The sequence below is a fragment of the Engraulis encrasicolus genome, chromosome 9 (genome assembly GCF_034702125.1).
Source record: "Engraulis encrasicolus isolate BLACKSEA-1 chromosome 9, IST_EnEncr_1.0, whole genome shotgun sequence".
In the NCBI taxonomy this organism is placed as follows: Eukaryota; Metazoa; Chordata; class Actinopteri; order Clupeiformes; family Engraulidae; genus Engraulis; species Engraulis encrasicolus.
In genome coordinates, this window is record NC_085865.1 from 54,559,956 (window position 1) to 54,582,455 (window position 22,500).

At 42.5% G+C, this 22,500-nt stretch overlaps 2 protein-coding genes across 4 annotated transcripts in view; both read right to left on the bottom strand.

Annotated features, from left to right (window-relative positions):
- Positions 1-4,478: 4,478 nt before the first annotated feature.
- atf5b (activating transcription factor 5b) lies at positions 4,479-9,893 on the bottom strand. Its single transcript, XM_063207433.1, has 4 exons — positions 9,293-9,893; positions 8,373-8,585; positions 6,644-7,844; positions 4,479-5,776 (listed from the first exon to the last, which is right to left on the bottom strand). The coding sequence occupies exons 2-4, from the start codon at positions 8,539-8,541 to the stop codon at positions 5,590-5,592; spliced, it is 1,557 nt and encodes a 518-aa protein (XP_063063503.1). The 5' UTR covers positions 8,542-8,585; positions 9,293-9,893; the 3' UTR covers positions 4,479-5,589.
- An 8,187-nt stretch (positions 9,894-18,080) lies between these two features.
- phldb1b (pleckstrin homology-like domain, family B, member 1b) overlaps positions 18,081-22,500 on the bottom strand; it is a 137,535-nt gene continuing 133,115 nt past the window's right edge. For all 3 annotated transcript variants that reach the window (XM_063207434.1, XM_063207435.1, XM_063207436.1), the window contains 3 exons: positions 22,217-22,436; positions 19,484-19,569; positions 18,081-18,885 (listed from right to left, as the gene is read on the bottom strand). In XM_063207434.1, coding sequence (XP_063063504.1) covers positions 18,745-18,885; positions 19,484-19,569; positions 22,217-22,436 — 447 coding nt within the window. In that variant the 3' untranslated portion in view covers positions 18,081-18,744. The remainder of the gene's footprint in view (positions 18,886-19,483; positions 19,570-22,216; positions 22,437-22,500) is intronic.

Sequence of the window (22,500 nt, forward strand, 5' to 3'; positions counted from 1 at the left end):
GAGAGAGAGAGAGAGAGATACAGAGAAAGAGAAAGAGAAAGAGAGAAAAAGAGAGAGATGGAGAGAGATACACGGAGAGAGAAAAACACAGAACAAAACACAGCGAAAGAGAGAGAGAGAGAGAGAGAGAGAGAGAGAGAGAGAGAGAGAGAGAGAGAGAGAGAGAGAGAGAGAGAGAGAGAGAGAGAGAGAGAGAGACGGGTGCACATCAAAGTTTGTCGAGGCGCCCTGCAGCTGTCTCTGCACAACCAACCAACTCTTAAGAGAACCGGTTGTGTTAGATTCCGAAGGCCTTGAAGTCGATCCCTCGAATGTAGTTATCATAAGAGCTTGTTGATAGTCACACACTCCAAGGATTTGTGCATAGCGCTGCCCTCTGCCCACTCTGTTGACTCACACATCATATTGGACTTAGCTGGTGCTTTTATCCACTTGGTTATTTACAGGGTATATTGGTTACAGGGTATAGCGGTTACATTCCCTTGAGGTGTGTGAGGTTAGGTGCCTTACTCAAGGGGGAGATGTAAGGGGGGGATATGAACATGCAACCATCTGATCGGCCATACTTTAGGTAAAAGACAGTAACTTCAGTTTTGGCAGAATTGAGTTGAAGTGAGTTATTGTCATATTTGTAATAATAAGCATCAGTTTTATCATGTGAACAAACCTGGAGTTTCAGAGCGGTTGTTTTGGGGGTAAAATAAGATGGTGTTTCTGCCATACATTGACAATTTATGCATTTACATTTTGAAAATAATTGTCATTAAACTAAACATTGCAAAGTATTACACAACACACAAATGATACACAATTCAGCATAGAGTACACTTCCACCTCCGAATTGAAATGGTTGCATTGGATATGACCGGTAAGTATAATTTGCAACCAATTTGCTATCTCCATCCCTTTGTCACCATTGCTCTCCTGTTTTACAATAAAAACAAACAAGCCAGAGAATAAGCCAGTTGGGCAGCCCCTGCACCGTGTTATGAGCAGAAATGCAATTTTGTTGTGCTGCACTGTGTGCTGCTGTGGTGTGCTGATTGACCAAAAGTGAAATATTGCAGAATTGTGACGAGATGCAAAATTGAAAAATTAATATGTTGTGTTGAGTGCAGTTTTGAATCTTGCTTATACTCCTCTCCAAAGTTGGTAGACATATTATCCTTAATTCCTAGCTCGTAATTATGACACTGTCTGTTCAAATTTGTCCGGGGGGCACAACAACCTGTAGCAGAGGGGCCCAAGACCATCTCAATCCGGCCCTATTTGCCCTTTACCTGCGTGCATGTGAAATGTGTGCCCTATGATCAACCGCTGCCGGTAACACTGGAGTGAGTAACACCTTAATGACAAAAAACACATTATGGAAAGAATCACAAGCATTCATTTCTATATATTCTTGTCGTGTTTTCAACGTGCCAGCCTTTCACGTGACAAATTCGCACAAACTAGTTACTGGAATTGGAACAACTTTCATCCACGCAGACTAATCCCTCAAACCTGTTTTATAATTAATCCCATAATTGATGTCACTGCTATTCATCACTCATTTGAACTTAAAGAAGATAATTGTCTCGACTGAATATCTTGTTGCAAACCACAGTTGGGGGAGACAAAGAGGTCTGTTGTCCAAGGGCCAAGGAGAGAGGGGTGCCCAGAATTGGGTCTCATAATATCGTATGTATTGGGTGGGGGGCCCTTTCAGGTGACTTTGTCCTGGGCCGGGCCAAATCTGTCAGTGGCCCTGGCCATTCTTATTGCCAGCGTTGGCCTACCTCTGACATTTCAACAGGGGAGACTGTGAGTGCCACATGAATAGTGAATACCCTTATCTGATTTGTGCACTGATCCTCATATTTGACCTGGATAGGAGATGGAACACTCCTACAGTGTTCTCCTACAGTTTTCTTGTGCAATAATAAAAAACAAGTTTATGCAAGTTGCTGCCTATTTATGTATTTATTTGATTGTTTATTTATGTATTTTCTTTTTGTTTGCAACAACAACAAATCTTCACCCACTTTTGTTTTGGCAAAGCATTTATGTTTAACCCCTTAAGACGCGGCTTTATACATTTGTTGTTACCAGTATGGTAATGACCAAGTCGCGGTGCATTACTAAAGGGCCTGTGTTGTGTCATAGTATTGTAGTACTATGGTAGGTACATTTCAATGACTATTACAGCGTGCCACTGGAGGTACGGCGCGCATTAAGGGGCTACGGCAAAGCTTTTATGCATAGAAAAATATACTATATACAATTAGGATGATTTTATAACCATATCTGACAGCCCTCAATTGCTCACTTTACTACATTTTTATATGCCTTGGAGGATAAAAGAAGATAAAATGATCAATTAAAAAAGGCCTACCGGTTTGATAAATTATGTGGTGAACACACTTGGCATAAACGATGTAAGACTTGCGCAAGCTGTATTCATTGCAATTATTTGGAACAGTCCCTTGAGCATTTACCAAATTGTGTGCAGTTAAGTGGAGCAGGACTGTTTTGTTTTACAATGATATCTAATTATTCGTGAACCTGAGAGTAGAAAAAACAACAGAGAAATTCTGCAGAAGTGTGGGTGTGTTACACAGCAGGCTTCTGTCCAAGGCACCTAAGGCACCCGTCCAAATTTGGGCTTACATGGTATTCATGGTGGTAGTCAAGTGCTTAGGGCGTGTTATATCCTAAAGATTGTCAGTTCAACTACCCTGAGCATGGTACCGTCCTGCCAGACTGCTCCCTTTGAAGGCTCCCGTTTAGGGCTTGCTCCCTTGCACAGGTGAGGCATAAATGCAATTTTGGACTGCTGTGTCAAAATGATAATTGGAGTTTTCACGGTGGCCTTTCACTTACATGCCCATGGGGACCCAGCTTCAAGTCTTCCCTGGGCTGTTTCCCAACCCTGCCTCATCTCCCCCCCCCCTTTCCTGTCATCTCTCATACTGTCCTATCAAAATAAAAGTATAAAATGCTTTAAAAAAAAAAAAAAAAAAACATTCCTGTCATCTCTCATACTGTCCTATCAAAATAAAAGCTTTTTTAATATTCAGAAGTGGACACATTTTATTACATCGTTGCTGTCTCCCTCCCTGCGAGTTCTGAAAGTCAACGTTCATGTTCAAACGGTGGCCTGTAGGGTCATAATTAACATTCTTCGGCTTGTCAACAGGTGCAAACCTGTACTTCATGTCTCTGTACTTGCAGTTACCAAACATCGCCTGAGCTCCTTTTACAACACCCTCGTGACTGCCCTCGTCTGGCTGACAATGGCACCACAAAAACAATTTGCTTTGATTCGAGATTAGTAAGAAGAAAACAAAGTAAAGGTGAGGAGGTAACTTCTTACGCTGCAATTATCTTTTTTTTTTTTTAAAAACAATCACAGGCTCATAGGGGTCCGGAGATGTGTATCACAAAATAGGTACCACTACATGTCATTACTATCCAAATATGACAGCCTGAAATTCACTGTATAATCTCTCTCACACACACACTCTCTCTCTCTCTCTCTCTCTCTCTCTCTCTCTCTCTCTCTCTCTCTCTCTCTCTCTCTCACACACACACACACACACACACACACACACACACACACACACACACACACACACACACACACAAACACACACACACATAATGTTGCACTTCATGGTGACACCCCTTGACCAACATCAAGCAGCCAGTACTGTAGCATTGTGTTTAGGACATGGGGCAAAGTTCTCTGTTAATATAGTATATTTACCAATCATACTCTTCTATGTCATGGAACACAGCACAACTGCAAATTTCAATTGCCTGCATGCCCTGCAGTACATTGTCCCATATCTCTGTGATATCAAGTCCTTGCAATCTTAAACAAAATTTGAGGCTTCAGAGGTGACCATTTTTGGCAGCAATTTTCATACACAGCCGTCAGCTGAAAAACACAGCGCCCTCCTCCACTCTCTGTTTGCAAATTGACATTGACACTGGCAGCAGCTGCCTTTGGGGAGAGGAGGGAGGGAGGGGGCTGCATAAACAGGATTGGCTAGGCTGGCCGTGTCAGAGATCGCTATATGGACAGTTGAACACGTCTGACACGTCCACCACCAGACAAGCGCTAACACTTCTGCACACGCCATTCTGTTTGTGTGCGTGCGTGCGTGTGTGTGCGTGTGTACTTGCACTGTGTGTGTGTGTGCACGTGTTTACATAAACTTGTGTGCATGTGTGTGTGTGTGTGTGTGCATGTGTGTGTGTGTGTGTGAGAGAGAGTATGTGTGTGTGTACTTGCACTTGTGTGCATGTGTGCGTGTGTGTTTACATGCACTCGTGTGCATGTGTGTGTGTGTGTGTGTGTGTTTGTATGTGTGTCTGCCATGTCCATCAGGTCCTTGGAATGTTTGTGGTAGACTGAGGGGATTGAGAATAAATTGATTGAGGATCTTGGATCTTGAAAAGGATCTTGAAGAAAAGAACATATACATACAAGGTGAAGAGAAAAATAATTTTAGTTTTTAATTGACAAAAGCAAGGCTTGCTGAAATACCATAAAAATCAACCTTTTTTATTCGGCTTTTCCATTGTGAACAGATTATAGAATAAGTTTGACTTAATTTGAAACAGTGCGATCAAGATCAAACATGATTGTCCAGTACTTTTTATACTTAAATCGCTGCATTGAACCAAGAGGAAACGCAATTTCATATATTAACTACGACACCCACACGACTAACAATGCAAATAAAAACATGAGAGTCTCTAATGGCGTGTACTTAAATAACAAATATAATAAGCAGAATACAAACTTAAAAGTGTCGACAAGCAGAATATGAAATACTCGGCTGCAATCGTGATACATGCTGTGGAGTAAAAGCAGACATTCGTGTCCAGACCTACCATGCTTAAGCTACTTTTTTGTCCATGCATTCGATACCTGAGTAAAGAAATATTACTCTGAGGATTTAATCCTTTTGCATTTGCATTAGGCAAAACATGTCAAAATATCTGTAAACGTAAAAAATATTTTTTTTGTTTTTGTTTTGAAGTGTTTTGGCACAATTTCCCATGATGACATCAAACTTTCCAACATTTTTTGAAGCACCCCTGCAGTTTTGACCAATAAGCATTTCATCTCTTGAGGCATAACTGAGTAAATAAATAAATAAGCCTCTTTCTTCTTCTTCTTCTTCTTCTTCTTCTTCTTCTTCTTCTTCTTCTTCTTCTTCATAATCATCATCTTCGTCTTTTTCCCACCAATTTTCCTTCACTTCCTGTTTCCTTCTAGACTCAACAACTCAAAGTGTGACAGCATGTAGAAATTCCAAAAACAAAAAATAAAGAGTCACAGTGCACATACATGTCTTGATTTTTTTTGTCAGATAAATGTCTAATGAATCAGATGTGTTTTTGAAGAAAATCATGAGTAATGCGCAACTAGATATATCGGTTGTTGTTTTGTTTTGATTTTTTTTTTAAGCTGTGTGACTACATCCATTTAATAAAAAGGAAAGAAAAAATAAAACATGCAAGTCTCACTCCTCCTCCTCCTGCTCTTCTTCTCTCGCAAAGTTCCCATTGATTACACAGCTGGCAAATGGAGGGTTAGGCACTGATATCATCTTTGATGCGCTGGCTTCGAGCCTTGTAGACCTCGATGAGCAGATCTTTGACATACTGAATCTCTCGCTCGACGGACTCCGCCTTGTCCCGCAGTGCTCGGTTCTGACCCTCCAGCCCCTGTAGCTCCGCCTCTAGAGAGTCAAGCTCCGCCCTCTTGCGCTGACGATACCTGCCATTTTGGAAAAAAAGCACACAACACGGGTCACATGGGTTCGCAAGTTTACATAACAGTCTGATAGCACGTGGTATGGTAGGGTAGGGTAGGACTGAGCGATTATACAATTATTGTGATTGCGGTAAATCTGATGACATTCGAAAAGCTAGCAGAGCACGTAAAGGGCTAAGTTGATTGCGTTTGTGAACAGTGATTTTGCTTACATTGGCAATCATAATCACAAGGGTCGTCTTTGGACATATTTTATCGATCACATGTCCATTCATTCAAGTAAATGTGCTTTTGAAAAAAATATGCCAGTCAGGTGACAGTGGTCTGGCTATGGCTTCGGTGACATGAAGCAATTGAAGCTGGTGTGGAGTTATTTTACTACCTTACTAGACAGCTTTCTGTCCAACTAATTTCAAATAATCTGCGTCAAGAAACGAAGGAAGATAAAAATCGATATCAGATGATATATCCATTTTTTTCAGCTCATTGAACAGAGGATTGAAATTGATTAATAAAAAAGTGCAAACTGGAGCACAGTCACAAAACATGCAAAGAAAACACATCCCTCAACAACTTTACAAACACCAAACAGAAGACGAAATATCGTCTGTGACGATTTTCCTTCATCCATGTCACGTGTGTTTGTAAGTAACTGGGTTCCTTCTTAGATCTTCAAGCTCTAAGAACACACCCAATTGCTTACCACCTAACTCCTTCAGAGATGGCAAGACATAAAAATATAACAGTCCAAGACTTTGGTTTATCATGCTAATTTATTTCCACCTAACTCCTTTGGAGATGTCGAGATATAGAAAAACAGAACAGAACAACAAGACTTTGGTTTATCATGCTGGGTGGAGTTTACTATACCTGTGAGCAGCAGTCTTATTCTGATCTCTCTTCTTCTGCTTCCTCTCTCCAGGATGTCCATCCAACGGGACACCAACCTTCAGGTCTGCCGCCTTGAGCGAGCACAGCTTGTCCTTTGGTCTCTGCATTGGCCTGCTGTGGAGGGTAGACACCATGCTGTCCCCGCCTAAGACACATTCGAAGCTCTCGCCAAGGCATTCATGGTAGGGTCGGTGATGGCTCTGCTGATGAACCTCCGGAGGGATGCCCCCGCCACCGCCTTTCACCGACACCGAGTCCATGGGGTCCATGAAGCCAGAGCAAGGCTCCACGGGACCCACGCCGTGCTGGTAGAAATACTCCTCAGCCGTCTCCGGCTCGGAGAACTCCAGGTTCCTTCCATTGACACTGCACTGCAAAAAGGGAATATCCATCCTGTCCTGCCATCCTACGTTCTTCATCCCTGGCATGAGATGGCTATCTTTCTTGGCGTGGTGAGAGTTCAAGGGACTCCCCACGCAGTAACCGGGGGCCATCTCGACACTACAGAACACGTCGCCCCGGAAACAATAGTTTTCTTCTTCCTTCAACAGTATGGCACATTCTTTGACCTTCTTAACACTTCCTGCACTCTTCCCGAAAGTTCTGTCCACTGAGCTGTGGTCAAGCACCATGCTATCAAAACCTGAGTAGCTTTCTTTGGAAGTCCATGTTTCTTTCTGTAAACTCCACGTCTGCTTCTGTGAAACTTCCATGCCTTCCCTGAATGAATTGGGAGCCACCCTCCGGCCACCATAGTGCGAGGGGACATTGTTGAATGCCGCTGGTCGCAGCATTTTGGGTCTTCCAATTGGACCTCCACAGAAGCCGACCTGGTCCAACTCCCCCAGGCTGACAAGCAGTGGGTTCGTTGTCTCTGACTGGCTGGGGCTGTGTGAAGCATAGGGAAATTCGTAGCACAAGGTAGAATCCATCCCTTGTACACTTTTGTGGCTTTTTTGCCATTTCTCCACTTTGGCTGGACTGAAGTCTGAGAGAAAATAATCCTCAAACTGAGAAAGTTCCTCTTGCAAAAGTGACGTCATGATGTGCAGATCTGAGGGCACCTGAACGTCATGTTCTAGGGGAGAGGACGGTATGGAGGAGCCGTGGGAGGAATCAGAAGAGGGGGAAAATGAGCATAATTCTTCTTTTTCGGTCATCCAGTCACTTAAATATTCACCTGCGAAAAAATAGGGAAAAAGCATTAAATCATTCAACAATTCGCATAAATTCCATAAAAAAAAATTCAAAAATTAAAAGCTAAAAATAAAAATAAAAAGGAGAAAATTCCACATTATGTTTTATTAATCCTGCAGCGATTTTAGTATGCAAAGCCTTAACCATTGTAGCTTAACGACATCTGCACAAAAATTGCATCACAATATGTTGCAACATCCTAAAAATCCATTCGATTGCCTGAAAAAATAAATATCCTAATTTATCGCTATGCTTCCAAAAAAAACAATTCAATATTGACTTTTTTCCATTGCAAAGAACACATTTTAAGAAACGAAACATGTACACAAATGCACGTTTTCGAAGAAATAGGTCATGACATTCATGCAAAGCAATAGCAGTCGAACACATGCCACACAGTACAAAACATATTTAACGTTAGCCTTACTCACTGTACGCCATTAACATGTGTGCTGCAGTGCGGCTCCGACACGAACACTGGAAAAATAGAAATCGTCTACAACGGACTTACCAATTATTTGCCGTATCGGCTGTGGCTCCTCCCCTCTCTCCTCCTGTGATTGGCTATCGTTAGCCCGTTGGGGAGGGGGAGTGATAAAGCCGCCCAAGCAAATGTAGGAAATTCGGAAATTTTCTCGAGAATGATTTCTTCTGGTCCATGTGATGAGTTGTGTTGACATCGGAAGCGCGCATCGTGGACAGGGACAGGGCTGAAACGTGAGACCTGAGGGGAGAGAGATATAAAGAGCCACAGACAAATGGTCAGTTTGACTTTCATGGTCATAAAATTTTGAGCATGGAAGCACCCCACCCCTCTTAAACTCCACACCCATCCGTTTCCCCACCCACACACACACTCAGAGCAGAGCTGACTTGAGCCAGTGAAACTGCTTTCCTAGAACTTTTTCCTCTTGACTCCATACCTGAAAAGTACAGTTACTTTGTTGCTTTGTTGAGGTTGTTGAGGTTGTTTGTAACAAAGAAATGCTATTTCAAAATGAACCTTTTGTGCACTTTCATTTGATTCTTAGGCTATAATAACAGACAAGCTATTCCCTAGAGCTTTGTTGTCTTACACCCTTGAAATATGAACACCAAAATGTAAAACATGTAAACAGCTGCCTGTTGCTATTATGCATAAATAATATAGCAGTTGAACTTACAAACGCACTACACAGAGCTACATTGACATTATACCAACAATAACTAACACAGGCAGGGTTTGGTCTTAGGGAAAAGTTGTGGGGAGTTGCCCAAGTGACAGCAGCAGCAGTATCCTAAATATACAATCCTATAGTCCAGCTCTGAAATGCACTTGATACAGCAGCCTATATTTACTCCAACACACAAAATGCAGTTACAAAATAACGTATACATACATGTACAGTGTAAAAATAACAAATTAAAAACTTGAGAGAACTTGACACTTACTCCATTTTTCAGACTTTGCTCAGTGTGTTGGCTTCTTGTATAGATTCAGAACTCGGGAGCGCAGAAATACCGTCGACTTCAGATGGTCTCGACCATAATTTTGTCGGATCCAGATGAGACCGTGGAGTTTGTTGCAGCTCTTCAATGTATCAAGGAGTTCTGAAAGTTGAAACTGCTGCTGGGAATCTTCATCAGCGACCAACCGTGTCACACAACAGAGTATCCCTCCGCAGATAACGGAATACAGTTGTAGGCTATTACTAATGGGCCACAAGAGCTATTGCTACAGCTCCTAAGCTGTGCGTCCCAGTGTAATGCCTCTCCGGGCGAAACAGCTGAATTTAACGATGAACGCCTCGCTTGTGTCTGCCACGGCCAAATACTGCCACCGATTTGTTTTGTGATAGCGTGACGGGTTATTTTAAGAGGCGCAATCTGAAAACGGCACCCAACTACATACAGTACAGGACTACTCACTCAACCCGCGCGCGTGGAAGGACACAGTTCTCGCTCTGGGCGATGCAACTATTGTTGCAATAGTCTTGCATCAGATTCGGAGGGGTTGTAACTTTCAAACTTTGTAGTTTTTCTATTTGTTACGACATGTCGCCCTCAAACATCATCTCGGCCATTTACCAATTGAAATTTCTGTTGATAGTGGAAAGAACAGCTTACACATATGCGTACTATAGTAGCCGATGGCGGTACATTTTACGCTTTGTTGCATTATTAATGTGTTATTGCAGCCTTATCAGCAACAGTGTCAATTGTTTTGCACTGGATGCTACGAGGTTACATCCAAATCATGGGGCTACCTTATGGCAAGCCGGTCAGCATCAAGGGCAGAGGGGGCATTAGTGGCCAGTTCCTGTCATTATCCCATGCGCCATAAAGGTTACATATATTGATTGGTCTCTCCGGTGTTGTTGGTCTACCGGAGCCCAGAGCGGCACACGAGTAGACTCCCAATGCGGAGGTCTCATTAATGTGCCCAAGTGACACCACCTCACATCTGGAGGTGTGCCCCACCCCCCGCAATCACACCGTCCTGTTGCTATAGCAATAGTGAACACTGCCTAGCTGACTCCTAAACTCCTTATCTGTTGCCATGGGACATGGCAATTCTTAAAATCCCAATTTTTGGCAGACTTGGTGGTGATGGGTTATTCAGTCAAAATAATTAAATTAAAACCCCATTCAGGGGCGTCCTAACAAGCTTAATATTGTGTTTATCAACAACAAAAATGCTGTCAGAATAAGTGTCTTGGTAAAAAAAAATCATGCCAGTGGTTTGTGCAAATAAATACGCAGGTCAATAAGCCAATTAAATAAGAAGCACATATTTATATTACACCGTGGGTTCATCTCCGCATGCCATGGCAGCCAGTGGTGGGGAATTGTAGAATTGTATCTGTAGCCTACTGCTCACTGTGAGAGTGCTGTATGGCACTTTAGAAATAGTTACACCATCATTTCATCACCATCTCTCATCTTCCACTTTTTATGTGCAATCCAGTGCAACACAAGACGGGAGTACATGTGCTATCAGTTCTCTCTCTCCACTCGAAAGAAAAGCTATATTTTCTCAAGAATACCGCGCTTCTTCTGCAAGATGATAATTTAATTAATGAACGCAATTAATGATCACAATACTCCATTCACCAGATGAGTCAAACATGACAATATTTTAAAGAAGAGATCGGTAAACTACCGCATGCTTCGACGGGGTAGTGAGGGGGGTAAGTATATAGGCCTACTGTACTGTAATGCAATTTATATGCACTTGGTTATACTAATCGCACACTAAAATCACTTTTTTTAAGAAAAGATATTGCGAAGATTTTTTTTTTGGTGAGCTGTGCATCCTGGGCCTAATAAGAAACACCATATAAGAAACCTTGTTGTTCATCTTTTAAACTTCATCTAAAGATCACGGGTGTTGCAATTAATAAAGATGAACCTGTTAATTTGTGCATACACATCTGCATGTAAAACAGTGTGTGTGTGCGTGTGTGTGCGCGTGTGCGCATGCGTGTGTGTGTACAGGTCTCTCTCTCTCTCTCTCTCTCTCTCTCTCTCTCTCTCTCTCTCTCTCTCTCTCTCTCTCTCTGTATGTGTGTGCATGTCTCTGTCTCTCTCTGTGCATGTGTGTGTGTATGTATGTGTGTGTACTTGCATGTGTGTGTATTTGCACGTGTGTGTATTTGCACGTGTGTGTGTGTGTGTGTGTGTGTGTGTGTGTGTGTGTGTGTGTGTGTGTGTGCGTGTGTGCGTGTGCGTGTGTGTGTGTGTGTGTGTGTGTGTGTGTGTGTGCATGCGTGCATATGTGTGTGTGCATATTATTTCCATATTCAATACGTAATTTATTGTGCGTGACTTCCTAAACTGATGCCAGTTACCTCCCAGCACATGAACCAGAACATCCCAATCTTATTTACATATAAACAACACAGAAAAACCTGCACGACTCTCGACCTTTAAATTCAAATTATGGTTAGTGGCTTTGTTTGCATTAATCTCGAGCATTTGAGATGTGAACCGCCTTTTTATCTCCAGCATTTTACAAAGGAGCCCCCCCTCCAAAAAAAACAATGTGATGTGTGCCCCAACAAGGATCTGAACATGTACTCTACTGTATTGTGGAATTTGTGTACTTGTGTTTATGTGATGAAAGGAATATTAATGCTGCTTTGTTGAATACCGTATGCTTCATCTAATTTCCAAATGTAAAAGGCCCTTTTCTAATTGTATTTCAGATTTTGCATGCATCAGCTTTCCAGAGAAATGTGTCAATGTCGCGGTGCAGTGCAATACAATGTGAAGAATGCACACTGATTATTTGTACCAGCATTCAAACTTTTTAAAGTGTCTTTAAATGTGTCTTGTTTAAAGTTGCTAAGTACCCAAATACACTTTCTCATGTGTGGGATTATTGTATTTTATAGAGGATTGTATTTTTCCTGATTCAGCCAAAGAATCGAAGCAGTGTAGTGCACTACGGTACAATAGGACAAATGCATACAACTAAGCAAACCTATTTAATGTTGTTTTCGAAGGTATATCTTTCCGTTGCCTAAAGTAAGTACCCAATTACACTAAATGAGTACCTGTAGAGGCCCTGCCGTGGCCAAACGGTAGGGCACTCGTCTACCACGTGACTGACTCGAGTTCGATTCCCGGCCCAGGTCCTTTACCGGCCCTTCCCTGTCTCTCTCTCCCCACTCGCTTCCTGTCACCACCTTCACTGTCCTGTCATAAATAAAGTCAAAAAGATTTTTTTTTTAAAAGAGTACCTGAAGAGTTATTTTCAATCAATACAATTTTCAGCAATACAATGTGGAACAAAAACGCATACTGATTATTTCCAGCACTCAGACTTTGTAAATGTGTTTTATGTGTATCTTGCTTTAAATTGCTCGATGTAAGTATTCTTATGAGTGTGATTATAGAATGTGCCTCATTCATCGTCCCAAAGAAACTCAGCACAGGTGTAACAGTGCAGGACATAACAACATGCTGTGGCCTGATGGTTAAGGAGATGGGCTTTAGATCAGAGGGTTGCAGGTCCAAATCCCACTTTCTTTCCATACCACACTCCTTAGATGAGGTGCCCTTGAGCAAGGCACCTAACCCAACATTGCTCCATAGACTCTAACCAATACCCTGTCAGTAACTAAGTCACTTTGGATAAAAGCGTCAGGTAAGTGGGATGTATTGTAATATTACGTATATTGCACATATATTAACTACCCAGTATACGTCTAGCATGCAAACTTAATCTTGTTTCAAACATAATCTTTTGTACTATTGTCAAACACACAAGCCCAATTCTACTATTTTTCTGTATGGTAGTATGCCATTTCAGAGCTTGTTTGGTTTACCTTGCCCGAGAAACACATAAGTGTAGCACCACAATGTGAAAAATTTATCTCTATCCGTATCAGCATCTACGCTTATTTAATATGGTTTTGTGTGTGTATTTTACTATTGCCAAATGCACATGCCATCCACATTTTTTATTGTGTGGAATAATTTAATTTCAGATTTTTTCCTTTTTTTAAAGTATGTTTTCTGGGGACTTTTTGGGCCTTTATTATGACAGTGTGAGAGGATACGGGAAATGAGCAGGAGAGAGATGTGGGGCAGGGCTGGGAAATGACCCCGTCCGGACTCAAACCGGGGTCCCCATGGGCATGCAAGCCCAAATGTGGGGGGGTTTAGCTCGCTTATTGTCAGATTGTTTTTCATGGTTCATCTTCCCATGCAAACACATGTAAGTACAGCAATGCAGTGCACTACAACGTGAAGATCTCATAGTCATTCTTCAGCAGCATCCAAATTTAAATAATGTTGTTTTGCATGTATATCTTGTTAAATGTTGACAAATCCAACTACTTTTATGGGTAGAAATATTTTTATTTCGGATTCTAGAAGGTACTGTATCTCAGATCATCTGCAGGCATACATGTAAATTATTTAAATGTAAATGTAAGGGCTATGAATTAACTTTTTTCATCACTAACCAACTTGGCTAGTAGATGTTACATTTTACCTGCCCCGCATACACTCCCTATCATTCAAAGTGGGTAGTACGTTTTCTTTTCCACCAGTCAAACTGAAGTTTTACCAGCATTTGGCTGATTGGCAGGTGTTAATTCAGAGCCCTAAATGTAACAGTGTAGTGAACCACCATGTGAAGAATGCATGGCCTAGGCCCTGCCATGGCCTAACGGTAGGGCACTGGGTTACTACGCCTACCCCATCTTAATAGTAATCAACCAGTGCTCTCCTCCATCCTCCTCCATGACTGAGGTACCCTGAGCATGGTACCGTCCCACCGCACTGCTCCCCATGGGGCGCCACTGAGGGCTGCCCCCTTGCACGGGTGAGGCATAAATGCAATTTCGTTGTGTGCAGTGTGCAGTGTTCACGTGTGTGCTGTGGAGTGCTGTGTCACAATGACAATGGGAGTTGGAGTTTCCCAATGGGCTTTCACTTTCACTTTTCATCTTTCTCTCCCACTCGCTTCCTGTCACCATCTCCAACTGTCTTATCAAATAAAGGCACAAAAATAATAATAATAATAAAGGATGCATGGCCTACTGAGGATCAGCACCACCACCAAACCATAATGTGTTCCCTATCTTCAAATGAAATCTTTCTCTTTATTTTTTAAGATATTAAGTTTGTTAGAAATAATTCATTCTGCAGTGCTTCAGCCTGAGTGCAGATGCATGGGCATCTTGAAGTCAGTAGTGACAGTACCATTTCAAGCTATTAGGGCCATTTTGTTGCCTGTTTTAAAAAACCTGATTCTCATTCTCATCTGTACCAAATTGTTAATTTCTATAGGACTTTAAATCGGTTTATAAATAATGTCTCCTCCTCTGTTTAAGCCTTGAACCTGAACTTCTCACCATATGTGTATAATTTTGAGATATAAAGGCCATTTTGGTGAATATTTAATATTAAAAAACCTACTCTCCTCAAATATTTATTATACTCATGTTTAAAAAATCATTTGCCACTCCATCCTAAGCGCCTATTTAGACATTAATATGGCTGAGGCTGCCCTGAGATCGAATTGAACTGGGAGTCGTACTTGGCGCAGAGAGAGAGAAAGAAAGACAGAAAGAGAGAGAGAGAGTGAGAGAAAGAGAGAGAGAGATTTGTATCCACAATGCTGATAATTCATTTGTAAATAATTGTCAGTTTCATCACAGTATGAGGGATGTGTTCTAAACCTCTCTGTTTACGAGTCTTTGCATTTTCCACAGATCTACACTGACGAGACCTACAAATTTAGGCATTTCATTAACCCAGCCGCCCGACTTCCACCCCCACCCCTTAACAACAAATTTATGGCCGTATTTATTATTTTTATTTAATTTCTCCACTCCACTCCACTCACACTTGCGTAATCTCATGGAGAATATACAGTACAGTAATCATCGGGCGGTGTTTTTTTCACACATCTTCTTCTGGCGCTTACACAGGAGGTTTAGCATGGCGCAGCGGGGACCCTGATGCAAGAATGAGGCAGTCAGGCGCACAGGCAGGAACGCAGGCAGGAAGGCAGTGATTGTGAGAAACACATTTTAATACAAACCAGTGAATACTTCAGTGGGTGTAATATGGCCATAAACATACGTAGTACAACACTTGAGTCAATCTTGTGGCAACGATTCATACGGAAGTTAAAAAAAAATCCACAAGCAATCCAAAAAGGGAAGAAAAAAAAAAAGATATAGACAATTTCAACACTTGTACAGAGTCAACGTGATGGTGGCAGTACATAAACATTGGTTTGGAGTGATGAGTTTGCACAATTAAAATATTTGTTTCTTTGTTTTTTAATTCCATGAAAAAAATCAAAAATCAAAAATCAAAGAGCGGACTCACCACTCCAAGCCTTCAGTCAGCCTGTGTCCTGCACCTTATCCTGGGATGTGCACAATTTTCAACCTCAACAGTACATAAACATTGTAACATTGTGGACGTGCATAATATATTTTGACTGGGTGTACACACCAACGCAGAAGCACCTTGGTCTTTAACAGTGTCGAAACTGATATGTTGGATAAGCTTTTCATAAATACCAAGATAAAAATCTCACTTTCTCCCTTCAACTTTCTATTATTGGAAGTCATATTTTTTCCTGACTTATTCTCTAGGATATACTATTCCATCATATTTAAAACATAAAAAATCATGATATATATTAATACATATTTCATGCCTTTGTAATTTTTTTTAACCGTTCTGCATTTCACAGCTTTCTCCGCATTCACTTTCAATCATATCTATCTTTATTAAGGGGATGTTAACTCACACAGATGTGTGTGTTCATTTTTTTTTACCCAGAAAACACTCAAACAACATTGACACTAATCGTTTAAAATGCATTCATCAGTCCTCTCACGTGAGATGGCACAAAAGCACTGGTTTATAAACATTCATCCCCTCCCTTTGCTTGCTTTCCGGTCTGAAAAGAACATCAAAGTTAGTCCGCCGCACTGCGTAGCGTCCAAAGTAGCTCACAAGAAATCAAAAGGTAAGCCGTCATTTTGGTTTGATTGACCCGTACCTGTCAGTCGTCTCCTAACATATAAATATATCTACTACTAATAATAATGATAGACCTGTAGACAGCCTAGCAAACAGTGGATCATTATTCCCCAGCAATTTGTTTCTTTTCATGTACTGTATTTATTTTTTATTTTATAATTTATTTGATGAGCCTCTTGTTTAAAACCATACTATCTCATAATTACACACATACTGTCTTTCGCTTTCACACACACACACAAAATGTGCAAATCTTCGCTATCACATCAATATTTTTTTTTTCCTCTTTTGATAAACGTAAACATATGACATACACACAGATCGCGGCTTTTAGCACAGTTTTAACAAGCCTGACTGTCCCATGTGTGTGGGTGTTATTTTTTTTTTCCTCTTCTTTTTTGAAATGTCTGTGTTACGGTAAATGAATATCAAGGCACAAACTGAATTGCATTTGAGAAAAAGAACGCAAGAGAAGACCCAGTTCTATCTGTCTGTCATTGTCATTGTCCTTGTCATGGCTGTTGACATATAGTATAGTATAGTAGTATAGTGTAGTGTAGGCTGGCAGTGATGAACGCAACTGGCTACCTTCTGAGAGGGACCAGCCATGACATCAAGTTAGCAGGACTTGGCAAGTTAAACTCCGCATGGTATTCCAATGCCTGTGATATGGAAAATCTGATACTACTACTGTCATGCGGCATGGATGTGTGTGTGCGTAACGTGTGTACCTGTACCTGTGTCTGAATCTGTGTGCGCATGTTCCTGCGTGTGTGTGTGTGTGTGTGTGTGTGTGTGTGTGTGTGTGTGTGTGTGTGTGTGTGTGCGTGCGTGCGTGTATTCCTGCATGTGTGTTCCTGTGTGTGTGTGTGCGTGTGTGTGTGCGCGCACGCACAAGTGAACGCATGTGTGTCTATGTGTGTGCGTTTGTATGTGTGATATGAAATCCATTACTAGTATCATACTGTGTACGTGACCAATTCTTTAACAAGTGTTATACTGCGTGCATGTGTGTTTGTGTGTGTGTGTATCTGTGTGTGTGTGTGTGTGTGTGTGTGTGTGTGTGTGTGTGTGTGTGTGTGTGTGTGCGTGCGTGCGTGTGTGTCTGCATATGCATGTCTAGAATAGATGCAGAGAAATTGGCTTTGTTAGCGGTACCTGTAACCATAGGCAGACATACGTAATTAGGCCTACATGTACACACACACACACATGTACACACATGTACACACACACCCCCACTTCAAAAGGAATCACTGGTGTCAGTGAAGAAAAGCAAGAGATATCAAATACCGCATATAGCCCATGCCTGAGTAGGTGTGTGTTTGTGTGTGTGTGTGTGTGTGTGTGTGTGTGTGTGTGTGTGTGTGTGTGTGTGTGTGTGTGTGTGTGTGTGTGTGTGTGTGTGAGTGTGTGTGTGTGTGTGTGTGTGTGTGTGTGTGTGTGTGTGTGTATGTGTGTGTTCATAACTGAGTGTGTGTGTGCAAGTGTGTGTCCCTTCCTAAGCCACTCAACGTCCATCTCATCTATGTCCACACCTCTCTGCAGGTGTGTGTTTGTGTGTGTGTGTGTGTGTGTGTGTGTGTGTGTGTGTGTGTGTGTGTGTGTGTGTGTGTGTGTGTGTGTGTGTGATAGATGCCTTTGCACTCGCTCTTCCTCACACACACACACACACACACACACACACACACACACACACACACACACACACACACACACACACACACACACACACACACACACACACACACACACACACACACACACCCCTGCGACCCTCAGCACTCAATCTAAAATGATATGACAAGCTACTCAAGAAAGAGAATGATGATCACGACTGCGCACACTGGTTTGGCATCAAATGGCAACATGCCAAGAGAAACTGTTTGTTTCAAGATTATTTTCTTTAAAAAAAGGGAAAACAAATAATCAAAACATTAATCAATAATAATAAAAAGGTAATTGAAGGCAGATACTCAAGGAAATAATGCACCTGACTGCTACACAAAGATCTCTGTTGGCAACGGCAAGAACAAAAAGAGAAGGCATTTGAAAGTTGATAAATGTGATAATCAGGGTGTCGAAAAAAGTCTTCAAAATCTCCCTTTTTTGAAATGCAGGCACAAGTAGAAAACAGGTGAAACTAGTGTTCATACAGAAGACTGAATATACACAATAAACACGGAAAAGATATAAATCAAAACCAGTATTCTCCACGTCCGCCCCAGCATCGACTCAGTTTGTTTTGCGGACCATCTTTTTTTTGGAAAGTGTATGGGGGCATCTAGTTCGTTTGTATGTCCACAGTTGAAACAGTCTGCTGACCTCTGAACCAAAAGTCAACCCAAACATGGGCTATAGGCTCAGTTAAAGTTCGGCTCACTTCAGTTCAAGAACTGCGTGTATCCCTCAGCACCTGTGACTATGACGTCCATCCAGATCCTCATGGCTTCAGGTGACGGAGCCACCACATAGTACAGCCGGTCGTGCGTCTTCACACAGAATGTCAAAGACGGGTTGGGGCTCTGTGCGGGGGGAAAAAACAATGCAGAGGGCAACATCAGTAAAAAAACATCACTAGATTGACTTTCATCTTCAGCACACAAGTCTGCGTCAAAAAAGCAAACAAACATCTTCTCTGAATGAATAACATGTCAATGTGACATCTATTTACAGTAGCAAGCAAAAAAAAGCAAACGCGTGTCAATTTTGACAAAATGTGATGCATGTAACAAAGATGGCGAGCAACAAAGACAGGTTTCGCCCGCTCTTGCACCCTTTGTACGTCTGCCATGAAGGTATTAAATATGTTAAGCATTTTAGCTGGCGCCATAACGAGAGAAGCAGCAGACCTCTTGGACGCATTACGGATGAATAACAAGACGTCAAAGAAAAATGAAAATGTTATCATCTTTTTTTTTAAATAACCATGGCAGTGAAAAAAACTTCACACATTATTTCATGTGTGTTTCTCTCAGCCACAATTATTCAGCTCAACGAAGGTTGAGCTGCCCACCCCCCTGAACCCCCCCCCCCTCTTGACAAGACAAGGCGGACGTGACAGCATTGTAGTGTGGGAAGCCTTTGATGTTCCTTCTCTGGCTTTGCAAGGTGACACTCTACCTTGGTCGCGCTGCGCAAGTGGTCGTAGTACACCTCCTCAATCGCCTGGAAGTAGACGATTCCCTTGAGTTTAGTCTCGTGTTTATCTGGGGAAAAAAACAGAGCCAGGGTTACACGTCTGACATGAATTCAACAACAAATCCACAACAGCAACACCAACAACATCTACAACAAGGGGGGAAAAAAACGTGCAAGAACAGATGAGAGGAAGGGAACCATTGAAGACAATGTACTTAATTACTACAATGTCCTTCTATATTTTTCATTATTCATTGGTAGTTTTCCATCGGTTACATCAACCATATCAACCTAACCCGGTAGGAAACATAATCATCAGATCTTTAATTGACCACATTTATTTGACCACCACCACCAACAACAACCAAAAAAAAAATAACAAGAAAAATAAGAATGTTATTCTGTCTCTCTATTGACTACTCTGAGGAACCCCAAGTGTCTTGCGTTGCACCACAATCGCACCGCTCTACACTCCTACCCTGCACCCTAGAACTCAACAAGAGCTGGATGGACACCCCCCCCCTTAACGTAAAAATGTATGCCCATGAAATTTATTCGCAGCAAATAGCTTCTTTATGCAGGGGCACAGTCCACAAGAGCGTAGCCAGAGCCCGGGTCTGAATTTGTTTGCACTCCTCGATCTTTTTTTTTTTTTTGCATTGCTGCTGCTGCTCCGTGGAGCTTGGTTTGTAGTGTGTGTGTGTGTGCGCGCGCATGTGTGTGTGTGTGTGTGTGTGTGTGTGTGTGTGTGTGTGTGTGTGTGTGTGTGTGTGTGTGTGTGTGTGTGTGTGTGTGTGTGTGTGTGTGTGTGTGTGTGTGTGTGTGAGCTTGGTTTGGAGTGGTGGGGCCTCTACTCTGCTAGCATTGCACCTAATTTCATCATCACCGGGAAAACACACGGATGAGCTGCTAGGCAGTTTCCAAAGAGACGGTGAATTGTAAATGAACCTTCGCTCTCTCACTCTCTCTCTCTATCACCCCCTTTTCACACACACACACACACACACACATCACTCGCCACCCCCACCCCCACCCCGACACACACACACACGCACACACGCACACACACGCACCGCCCTTCAGCCCCGGCTTCTGTGGAGTTTTTTACTAATGCATTATCTGTTAATTCTCAGGGGACTCGCCGCAAAGCCCGGCAAGTCACGCAGAAGTTACCGCAACATCTAACGCGCATTTGTTTTTTTTGTGCTTTTTTTTTTCAAAAACAGAGTAAGAGAGGGAGACCTCTCCTTTGCTTCACTGTGGTGTGGTGTGGTCTGTAATGTGGCTGTAGAGTGGCTATGGTGTGGTGTAGTGTAGTGGTGTAGTGTGGCTATATGGTATAGTGTAGTGTTGTGTTGTGGTGGGGTTGGTGTTGTACATCCTGGGCCACAGACAGCTGTACTTCCGCCCAGGAAAAAGTCATCTGAAAGGGCTCTTCAATGTAATGAAGATCTTATTCTGGGCCCCCTCTCTCCCTGGGCCCGGGAGAACTGACCTACCACACCTTTGTCGGCTTCCTTCTACCTACCAGCATAGAAGAAGAATGTGTAGAGAGAAGAGTTCATCCAGGCACTCCAAAATAAGGTGTCCAAACGGGAAGTTACATTAAAAAGCCTTTAATGGTACTGGGCTGGGGTTACATTAAAAAGGCTTTTTAATGTAACCCCAGCCCAGTACCATTAAAGGCTTTTTAATGTAACTTCCCGTTTGGACACCTTATTTTGGAGTGCCTGGATGAACTCTTCTCTCTACATGAACTGATCCCCGATATCCAAGAGCACCCAACAAACCTAAATGAACAGACTGAAGACCGCTTGAGCTTCCAGCCACCTGTGTGCCTTTCATAGAAGAAGAATGTATTTGGTGCATTGTGGTGTGGTCTTGGCGGTGTTGTTGTACACCTACCGATGTAGTAGGAGAAGAGGAGCGTGTTTCATGTGGTGTCATTGATGTGGTGTGGTATGGTGTAAGTGTCATTGATGTGGTGTGGTATGGTTTAAGTGTTGTTGGTGTGGTGTGGTATGGTGTAAGTGTCATTGATGTGGTGTGGTATGGTGTAAGTGTTGTTGGTGTGGTGTGGTGTGGTGTAAGTGTTGTTGGTGTGGTGTGGTATGGTTTAAGTGTCATTGATGTGGTGTGGTATGGTGTAAGTGTCATTGATGTGGTGTGGTATGGTGTAAGTGTCATTCATGTGGTGTGGTATGGTGTAAGTGTCATTGATGTGGTGTGGTATGGTGTAAGTGTCATTGATGTGGTGTGGTATGGTGTAAGTGTTGTTGGTGTGGTGTGGTATGGTTTAAGTGTTGTTGGTGTGGTGTGGTATGGTGTAAGTGTTGTTGGTGTGGTGTGGTATGGTTTAAGTGTTGTTCGTGTGGTGTGGTATGGTTTAAGTGTTGTTCGTGTGGTGCGGTGTGGTTTAAGTGTTGTTGGTGTCGTGTGGTATGGTGTAGTGGTTAGGGATCTGGACTGTAAAGCAGAGGGTTGCAGGTTCACTCCCCACCCATACCAATCCCTTCCTCCCTCCATGGCTGAAGTGCCCTTGAGGAAGGCACCTATCCCCATATTGCTCCAGGGACTAAAACCAATACCCTGTAAACAGTAAGTCTCTTTGGATAAAGGCATCAGTTGAGTGTAATGTAACAGGGGTGGTGGTGCGGGTGGTGTTAGTGTGGTGTTGGCATGTTGTGGTGGCGGCGGCAATGTTTCCAGACGTACCGACGTAGTAGGAGAACGTTCGTTTCATGCGGTCGAAGACGAACCAGCGCTTCTTCCAGGACTTGATCTTGCCGCCCATCTTGACGAGGTAGCCCTTGCAGATCTTCTCGGTGAGGATGAGGTGGTCGCACGTCTCCGGCGTGTGGCCCGACGACTCGATGTGCGAGCGCAGGTCGAACTCCTCCTTGCGGATTGGCAGGTACCGCGTCATCGGCCGAGCCTTTTATGACAAGGACATAAAGGACAGCGGTGTTGGTATAGTGGTTATGGAGGTATAGTGGTTA